The following is a 10,558-nucleotide window of genomic DNA, read 5'->3' on the forward strand; positions in this document are numbered from 1 at the left end:
GAGCGGCACCTCTGGGTGCCTCATAAAGAATTAAGGCTGTCGCCTTGAGGCACTGCGTCCAAGATAGCTCCCACAAACCGCTGTGCTGAAGAACCGTAACATGCGGGTGTGTTGTTGTTGCGCTCAAGAAAAAGCAATAATCCCTCAGAGGAGTGGAGGAATGAACAGTCTGCAGAGCCATGGTAGGACTGGTTCAGTGACAGCAGCTGTACAGACCTTCAAGACCCAGGGTTGTGGCCATGTAGCCTGCCTACCTGGCTTCCTGAACACTGACACACCACTAGAAACAGCATAGAAACCAAGGCCCGTATTTATACTTTTTTAGCGCCGCCTTTGCGCCGCTTTTTGACGCAAAAATGACGCAAACTTACAAAATACAATTGTATTTTGTAAGTTTGCGCAGTTTTTGCGTCAAAAAGCGGTGCAAATGCGGCGCTAAAAAGGTATAAATATGGACCTAGAGGCTATGTGTCCCATGCCCTCAAAGACTGATGTGGTTAAACAGAAGGCCCCTGTGCTTAATTTGAGCCAGTAGCTGTCGGTTGGGGGCACCAACACTTGTTTTGGTGGAAAAGCACGTATTTTTGTTATCAGATATTTACTAAGTGCAATAGAGGGAAAAGCACACAGGTCGGAAAGACAGGAATAAAAAGAAGAACACCATCACAAACAGAACGAATAAATCTGTACGAGAAGGAAAAGGCCAGGGAGTGTCTGTTAATGGAGTAAAGAGGCGTGAAGTGGGTCTAAGACTCCCAGCCTTGGTATTCAGTGCACCCCCGCGGCTTAGCGCAGCTTCATGCACCGGCACTCTTACTTCCACAAATTAAGCACTGGAATGCCCACCATAGAATTCGAAACACTGCGTGACCCAGAGAAGCTGCGCAGCAGGACAGACGGTAATACTGCCGGGTGCCGGACGCCATGTGCGCCCCAACTCAAGACATGACGGCCACAGCGCAGGCCGGTGCCGTGTGGGGAGCTAAAATGGGGACCTGCGGTGCTTCTGTGGGAGACGGGCTCCGAGTACACTGTAATACATTCAACTGACTGGATACAGACAGGAAAAGAAAACAAGACGTCCTAGTATATTATCTGAGAAGATGCGGGGCTGCGTCCCAGTACTATATCGGTTTAGATGTGGCCAGCAGTTACTGCCGGCTGCTGGGATCTGAAGATCTGCGGGCGTAGGCTCCAATTATACTGCAAATAAACGTTTTATTGGCTGTTATTGTTACCAAAACCTCGTTTTTTAAAATGTTTCGACGCTTGTGCTACGCAACACATTATGTTAAGGCTCTGTCTCCCAGGGCCCGTCACCTAAGCCTCTACAAGTACTAACACCCCACTGCACCCCCACCCCCCACACACACCCTCGTGTACAGTCAGCGTGGCTGGGGGGCCGCCCGACGTCTGTTCAGCCCTCTGCCCTCCCGTGGCATCTACTAACACAGAGGGAGTGGGTCCTACCGCTCCCCTCTCGACCCAAGAGGTCACCCGCCCTGTAACTGGCCCCTCCCTATTGGTGACCGACGCCACCTCAGCATTCATGCTCACAAGTGGTCTGAGAGAAAGGTAGCAGCGGGGTCACTTCTTGGCGCTGCAGTGTGAGCCTCCCCACCCCCTCCAGTATTCGTTTGGTTCAGGACCCAAACAACTTCTCCGCACCCCAGCAACTTAATATGTTGGGGATCACAAGACTTCCAAGAGAGTTGTATTTTTATCATGTTGTCCTATAATTTGTATAACAAACCGATTATACATTGTATTTAAAGCCTTCTGAAAAATAAAAGCATGCGGGTGATATCAACGGTGTATCACTCTAAAGCGAAAGCTCTCGAGTTGTATAACATAAATATATAATGTCGTGGACATGATCTATAGCCCCGAGTTCTGCACTATGTTGCTGTGCACGGATCTGTATGTAAACACAACAGATAATACGTATTTGCGCAGGGTTGAGGTAGAGGGGTGCAGTCAGGTCATGAGCAGTGCTGGAAATAGTCAGACAGAAGGGCGGTACCCTGTAGCAGCCACCGGTTCAGTTCAGAAGTGTTAGCACTCTCCAAATAAAGGCAATGCGGCTCGACCGAGAAGCACAGGCACTCTCCATCTGAAGAAGTGCAGGTAACGAGTACCTGATAAAGTATGTAAAGTACTGCTCATGAGTACTTGGATATTCCACAGCTGTGCCGGTCCCCCTGTCCTACGTCTGAACTCCACAGACTCCGCCGCATAGGCAAGTCAACTTGTTTCTACACAAGCGCTTCTCCCTTCCACGCCTTCCTGAATAAAGCGCCTAGAAATTGGAGTACCACTCCCTCCGCTACTTATTTGCACAAAACGCTGTAGTTAACTACCCCCTTCCCCGTTATGAGGATGGTTTATATCAAGGTTTTAAGATTCTCACAATCCAGGCACGTGGTGTTCATAGCGCTTTGGCCCCCTAAAAAGTAGGAAAGCGCTATACAAAAACGAATATAAAACAATACAACATCGTCATCAATACGGAACTATCTCATAAATGTAGCACAAGAGTCAGAGTCGACGAATTTTGTTCGTAAACTACACTGTTCAAATTCGTAAAATGTAGAATACGAAACCTGACATACTAACCGCTTTAACGGCTTGTTTTTGTCCTCGTTTTCTCAAAAACAATGGAAAAGGGTTACATTGAATGAGAATTTTACAAATATTAGTTAAAACCAAGTTAAAATTTCAAAAAGAGAGGCTGCGACCTGTCTAAGTATAGGGAACAAACCGTAAATTAATTAACCCCCCTTTTTCAAAAACAATGTATCAAGTTAGGAGCGCGTTATAAAAAGATCGAAAAATCTCCTTTTAGGGACTGTCTAAGAATTAAAAAAAAAAAAAAAAAAGTCCAAACTTGGGGAATATCCCAGCACTACTTTAAAAACGTACTTATGCCTCGTAGACGTTTGGTTTGTTGTAAAAAGAAAATCTAATGTTACAAAATTGCTTACGTACAAAAATACCACTAAAATATCTGCGATCTTTTAACTAAATATGCATAATTTAAATAAATCGGAAAAGCTAGAAGAAAATAAATTGCATTGTAAAATAATGCAGAATAGACATCTATTTTCTTGAAAATCATTTCCCCTGCTGGATTAGCACATCTGCGTAAATGGAAAAACACAATGACGTGTCCCCCCAACCGTCACGGCACGTGCAGCTTCCTGGATTTTAAACACCCGAATGTTAGAGCTTCATGTTGGTGAGGTGATGAAGTAAACGATTCAGCTTGCTGTAATGTGCGCGCGGCCCACCGCCCGCAGGCGTCGGGGATACAGGAGATTCTTCACAAAAGTAGAGTGAGTAAAGGGGTCTCATCACTCACCTGGGGAGCCGCGCTGCTCACGAGCTGCCCGCACCCTTGTGGGTATTGCCACGGTCTCTTGTGCAGCCAAAACTGCCTTCTGTTCCGTTTTATACCACTATGGCCAATTAATATTGCATCACCGGTATTTTAAATTTTCAAAACCCGCAATATAATGTAATGGCATAAGGGCATTTATTATTAAAGGACATCTGATTGGGGGAAACATTCTAGCTGATTAAAAAATACCGGGCGGGGCTGATAACATTAGGGTTCGGGTTAAGAGAGCTGCAAAAGTGAGTAAAAAAACGAATTCTCAACTTGTTTTTTTCTTACTTTTGGCGATCTAAGGTTTGCTGTGAGCAGCTTATTGAAATGCTCGAGTGAAATATTCAGAAGACGCTTTGCCTGTTCGCCATTAATTTTTAATCGTCTCGCAGCGCCCTGGGACTCATAAATAAAACAGGGCTTTTTTCTTTCTTTTTAAAAGGCGGCTGTGTGAGCGAACCTTTGTTATTGCAGTGGCAGTTGTGAACTCGGAGACGCGGGCGTTTGAATATAATTGCTGTGCTGTAAACGGCTTTATTTCACTGGTGCGCCTGTGTGTCCAAACAGTAAGCGCCAAGTGCGCACCTTGTAATATATTAGCGCTGCTGGAACATCAGGGCGACATCGTGAGAATAATTTTACTCTCAGAGGCATGCAATTCCAACAGTGCGACAAGTCCCCAAAATACCACGAAACTGTGGAGAATGGGGACATTGCGGCTAGGAATTCTTCCTGAATTCTGAGCACAGCTGCGCTACTGACAGTACAGTGTGATCCTGGATAAGTCACGTCATGCAATTCATACAGCTGCCAAAATGTAGAAAGGCATGGAAATGTACCCCATTAAAGTGTTATTATCCTTAGAAAAAGACTAGACACTATCCTAAAAGCGCTATATAAAAAGCATTGCCACGTCATAGGGGCGCTGAAAATAGCCTCACACTCACGAAACCAGGAAAAGGAGCGATCACTATGGATCCGTTTGGTAAAACAGAGTAACCTGGAGAGGCGCACCTCCCACCTCATCGTCAACTTTTCTTTCTGCACATGTTGTCTAAAGATGCTTTGTACAGTCATGCAACCCCCTGTTCGCTCTCTATCAACAGAAGACACTTCCAAACGATTTGAAAAATAAAGTATTTATTTCCAGCTGTTCGCCCAGACCACCAACAAAAAAAAGACACTTGAGGACAAGTCTAGACACACAAACACTCGAGTAACATAACCGTGACATGTAGCAGGAGGCAAGGGTGGCTGCAATATTAAACATGTGAAAGTAAGCAGCCAAAAACATGAGACAGTGGTTCTCTTCCATGTGTGATGCCTGTAACAGTCTGTGGCTAGTGCCGATTGAACCCAGATTAACAGCGACCAAAGAATGTATCATCCTCTGTCATCAGATCCCACGCCCTTTATGGTTTTTCACTTGGATTACCTTTCTGTTGTTATTGTTTTTAAAGAGCGCTCTATAGATAATAGTGATGTAACTGACCAAAGGAAGTCAGGAGCCTATGAGATCGTCGTGCCCCTGCCGACCCAGAATGCGTGACCCAAAAGCTTGGAACCAACACGTTTATGTTCCTTTCTGGTCACCGAGGTTATAACGCTGCACAGCCTGGGAGGCCAACAACGTACCTGTCAGTGTGGAGGGGACTCGCTCAATGAGCACGTTTCTGACTCTCAGTGTAGGAGATGTAGTTCATAATCCCGGCTTCCCCACTTTACGTTGTGTGATTCTGGGCAAGTTAATTTATTTCAAATTAATCTGTTTCAGGTGCTTCACACGGACTAAATGGCTGCACGAAACTCTATATAAATAACCGGACATTTGCATATAAGAAAATATACTGCATGAACTGAACAGAAATACCAAGTATAGGGAGTTCTAAAACAAAAATGCATCAAGAACGTTTCCGCTCTGCTGACAAGAACACGCCGGGTCCAAGAATGCAGTTTCCCCTTACAGAATACCGTAATATACGGTGTGAAGCTACAGGAAAAACCGTACTGGGCATCCCATATGTGTAAGCCACAAGTTTGAACAACCTTACTTTTTCAATTATAAATGATGAACTAAACTAGGCATTCTAATGTAATGTACGCGTAAAGAAAGTTCACCTTTCAGTCTCAATAAGGCGTCTTTAGAGAACAAAATCAGTGATAAGTGGAAACGTTCCCTAACGAGAAACAAAACACATGGACAGGCAGAGGACATCAAATGCTGCTCAAACTACAAAAAACCCTTACTATACTGCGTGTGGCTTTCTGAAAATAGAATTTACTACCTGTATACATTATTCAGACGTCTTAACGATTGCTTTATACTGTAACTCCAGGCATCACTTTTGCATTATATATTCTGTTGTTCAGTATTAGATGCATTTGTTTTTTATAACGTCTACGCTTTAATACTGGAAATGCAGATATCTGAAGTAGCCCCACGTCTTCCCTGAGGAGGTTTCCTCTTAACCAGGAAGTGGACTTGAGGAAATTCATAAAAGGACTGAAAACAAATATGTTAAAACCGGCTTTTGGTCTTCAACCCAGCGGTTGGTGTGCATTGCCTTTCTCCACCACTGCCTCTAGAAATTGGGCCATAAATACTGACAGGTGAGCATCTTCCATGCCTCGGTTTAACCACCCATTTTCCCAAAGTGCTTAGAAGGGACCCCAAGCTGTGCTGAGTGCTATACAAAAACACATAATACATGAAACACGCCAGGTGCACGGTGCTCGCCCATTGCTGTGTTTGCTTTGCCTTGTGGCTCTTGTAGCCCTGCATTACTCATGTGAAAAGCAACACAGCAAGTGTCGGAATGAAAATATACAACAGGATTGTATAAAGTACTTGCGCCCAACATGGGGCAACTCACAAACTCTTTATATTATGGGATAGCTCTGTTAATTAGGTGTTTTGCAAAGCATAGAAATACCCCCTTGCAATCGTTTACAGTACCTGAAGGTTCAAAAGTGACAAGTGAGTTATATTTCTGCAGAATTACTCTTTGGAGGAGATGCGGTGTTTAACTGTGCCTCCTATCTCCTTTTTCCGACATAGTTGGAATATAGCAGAACATAATTCTTGAAAAAAAAACAATATATTTTGCTTTGCTGCTATTGTAGCGGAAGGTGGAAGATTACCCGCTCTTTTGAATACATCATGTAAGAAAATTCTGTCTTCTATGAAAGTCATTCAGTAATATATTCTATGATTTAAAAAGCATGTCTTCGGTGTCCATTAAAGACACTCAGTGATAAATTAGATGATAAACGCGTTTTTCTCTCTATTAATATCAACCAGCAATAGCCTGCGTTTTGAAAGTCAGTCTTCGCTATATATATTCTTTAGTGATATTCAGTCTGTCTGACAAAGTCCACCTAACAATAAAGATCTTGTGAAAAAGTCTCTGTCCTTCTATGTCTTCCAGATAAAAGGCTGGCCTCTATTAATGTGCACTAGCAAGAAAACTGATATCAGTGTGTATTGATTCCGGTTATAAATTAGGTTGTAGAGGTACGTCTTCGGTTTGCCTCTGGTAATACGTTTTATCCAAATGTCTGTATTTTCTTAAAGTTCTCTGATGTATTCTGTTAAAAAAAAGTCAGCCTTCTTTCTATGAAAGTCCTCCAGAAATCGACCCTGTGATAAAAGTCTGTCTTGAATCTAATATTGTCCCCTAGCAATGGGTTCGAAGATAGGAGTCTGTCTTCGGTGTCTATGAAACCCCTCCAGAGTTAGTGGACCGCCGAATACTTCATCCGTTTCTGCTTCTGCCGCTGGTTGCAGAACCAGACCCGCACCACGTTCTTCTTGAGGTCCAGCTTCTCGGCTATGGCAGCTATCTTCTCGGAGGACGGCCGGGGCTGCAGGGCGAAGTAGGCCTCGAGGGAGCGCTTCTCCGGGGCTGCGATGGAGGTGCGCTTGCGGCGCCGGTCCCCGCAGCACGGGGGCTCGGGCTTGGCCAGCCGCTCCCGCTGCGCCGCCTCCGCCTCCTCCAGCCAGGCCTGCAGCACGGGCTTCAGGGCGATCATGTTGTTGTGGGAGAGGGTCAGCGACTCGAAGCGGCAGATAGTGCTCTGGCTGAGCGAGCCCACGCCCGGGATCTTCAGGTTGGCCAACGCTGAACCCACGTCGGCCTGGGTGACCCCCAGCTTGATCCGCCTCTGCTTGAAGCGCTCGGCGAAGGCCTCCAGCTCCCGGGGGTCCGACTCCACGTCGCCGAGGCAGGGCATAGGTCCCGGGTGGGGTGTCCCCATGGCAGCAGGGTGGAGGTGGCCCAGGTGGTGGTGGTGGTGATGCAGGTGCGGGGGCAGCAGAGAGTGGTGGTGGTCCCCCATGGACAAGCCGGAAGACATGTGCTCGAGCAGGTCCCCGTCCAAGCCCGGGTGGTGGTGGTGGTGGTGGTGCTGCTGGGGGCCCGGGGAGGCGCTGGAGGTGCAGGGCACGCTGCTCATGGTGTGGTAGGTGGGGTGGTTCTTGAGGTGGGAGGAGGAGATGTCCACAGCCAGCAGAGCCTCATCAAAGCCCCCGAATATATTGCCCTGGAGCTGCAAGCAAGGATGAACACATGGCAGTCAGTGGGGAATACTGTCAACTCCGGATTCAAAAACATTTTTCCCTCCTAGCACAGTGCGAGAGATGTCTCTCTCCCCCCACCTCAAAAGCTCAGGTCATAAAAATTAATATGAAGCCCGTGCTTGAGTAGACATGTGGATCAGAGGGAGGGAAGAGGAAAGGAAAGGAAGGGAAACTGTGATTGTTCTGCATGAAAAAAACATTAGTCGCTGTCAAAAAAAAAAAAAAAGAAAGTCTGCCTCGGAGCTCTAATTATGCCTGATCTACATACCTGAGGGGTTTGCAGGCAGGCTCTGCGCATGGCCTCCTGGCTGCTGGGGTGCAGGCTGGGGAACTTAGGCTCCTGCAGGGCAGGGTGCATGGAGAAGGCCTGTTTGCTGTTCATGGTCATCATGGTGCTGGCCACCTTGCATGCAGGTGAGCCCTGAGTGAGGCAGGGTACCAAGGGGCCTGACTCGCTCTCTCTCCGGCTTGCCTGCTGTCAAAGTGAGCAGTGTGTGTGTGTTTTCCCGGGGATGGGAGGCTGTGCTCTCTCCTCCCTGTCCCTCCTCCCTTCCATCTCACTCTCTCTACCCCACCTGCTCCTTCACTCATCTTACAAGCAGGCATGCCAGGAATAGGACCAACCGGGGGCGCATGCGCAGAGCTCGGACAGGTTACGAGGGTGGAGTGGCCGGACTTCGAGATTAGGGATCATTTTTAGTGAGGAAATAAAACATCTGCATAATCAGTTGCGCAAGCTAAGTGTTGTTACAAAATGTTAATAACCTATTACGCTAGTAAAATATGGCAGGCACACTGCACCAAAACATATGCAAAACATGTCAATGAGGTACTTATTATCTATGCCTTCGCTGCCACAGTTGAGCTGTTTCGAAGCATTTTTTAAGCAAGAAACTTACATTTAATTTGCGTCACTTTACTGTATTTTGTAGTACGTCGATAACTGTAGATTTTTTTGTTAAGCGACGCATATGTTGAAAAAACGCAATAAAAATAACACCGTGCTTTGCATAGAGCAGCAGCACCTCACAGGGGAGATGGGCCTTGTCTTAAAGTCTTTGTTTTTAACTATTTATTTGTCATTCACCTTCAGCCGCGCCAGTGATTGCGTACACTTAAGGACAAGACACACACCAAATAATTTATGACATTCAAACAACAACTACAATACATAACGTGTTTCTATGTTATATACGCCTCTAGCTAGTTTTGCCTTAGGCATATGCTATCACGAAGAAATGCATTACCTCAATAAATTGCAGCAAAAATATTACAACTTAAAGGGTGCGCAGTGCTTCAGAAATCTTAAGGTGCTTTTTTAAGCACATGTTACAGCTATTCGTAAATATTTCTTTTCTACTCCTCCTGTGACTGAACAGTAGTCAGCCAAGCATTGTGACAGACTTAAATCCAGTTTAAATTGCCTCACGCGTTTTCTGAACTGTACTCGGACCTTTAACCTAGTTCCCCCAGCACACTGTGTCCTTGCACCCAATGGCAGTGCTGTGAATGGGAGGGCACTGAAGATCTGCACTTTTTTAATTTGAAAGGCAGAGTGCCAGCAGTTCTTAGCAGTGGAGCAATACTTTTACCGAGAGAGTAATAGCACTTCTCAGCAGAAAACATCCACTTCGAGATAGTGAGTATCTGCAGTTTTGCATTACCCTTTCAAGCCGAGTCCGAGAGTTTAGGCGCTATTTACATGGGCATAAAGTTAATTGCGGTAAGGACAGTAAATGCCGAATAAAATACTGCAAACTGACTAGAGTACACTGTAGCATAATTTGGTCATGTTGTTTAATTACAGGTATTGGTATTCATTTTTAATAATATTTTCACACATACATGACTTATGTTTAATTTCAAAATGGAAACGCCAGTTATGCACGCACAAGCGGCAGAATCCCAATTTGGTTATTTTTCAAAGTGTCGAAAACATATTTTGATGAAAATCAGAAGATTTTAGTAAAGAAATGAAACGTCCCAATTCCAGTTTTGAGTCTTGGATCCAAACGGGAAATACTTAGAGAAATAAACGATCACAATACATTAAACTCTAGACATTCTATGAATAAAACATAAAAAATAGGAATTGCATTTCCTTTAAAAGATACCCATTAGTGAAGTCAATAGATCTGGCTTCAATGTACTACGACATGCAAATACAGGTAAGATCAAATGCTGTTTGGTTGCATTACATTCACAAATGCTTTTTAGGCCGTTAAACCCAGACCGTTTGGCTTTGCCAATATTGCTTTCTTTATAGAATTTCTATGGGTACAAATTGCTGAAAGTGACGAGTGTGATGATTGAGTGTACCTTTCAAATGAATAATACTCCAGTTGAGAGAGAAATACTTCAATACCATACCCTATGCTTTGTATTGTAAATAATTGGTAACAGTATGTGTTTCAGACAGCTGCTGTCATGCCAGATTTGAAAAGGGTAGCATTTATAGCCCGACGCCCAGGACTTATTGTTTGGTGTCTAGGACAACACGTTTTCATGTTTATTTTTTCTTTGTAACAAGTGGACCCAACCTCCACCGCAGCATAAACCCTTTGGCTGCCAGTTTACGTTATGGAGCAGGG

At 45.0% G+C, this 10,558-nt stretch overlaps 1 protein-coding gene across 1 annotated transcript; it reads right to left on the bottom strand.

Moving 5' to 3' along the window:
- Positions 1-4,541: 4,541 nt before the first annotated feature.
- POU4F3 (POU class 4 homeobox 3) lies at positions 4,542-8,429 on the bottom strand. Its single transcript, XM_069244677.1, has 2 exons — positions 8,236-8,429; positions 4,542-7,936 (listed from the first exon to the last, which is right to left on the bottom strand). Exons 1-2 carry the CDS (start codon positions 8,356-8,358, stop codon positions 7,124-7,126), a joined length of 936 nt encoding a protein of 311 aa, XP_069100778.1. The 5' UTR covers positions 8,359-8,429; the 3' UTR covers positions 4,542-7,123.
- Positions 8,430-10,558: the final 2,129 nt, after the last annotated feature.

The sequence above is a fragment of the Pleurodeles waltl genome, chromosome 7 (assembly GCF_031143425.1).
Source record: "Pleurodeles waltl isolate 20211129_DDA chromosome 7, aPleWal1.hap1.20221129, whole genome shotgun sequence".
Taxonomy (NCBI): Eukaryota; Metazoa; Chordata; class Amphibia; order Caudata; family Salamandridae; genus Pleurodeles; species Pleurodeles waltl.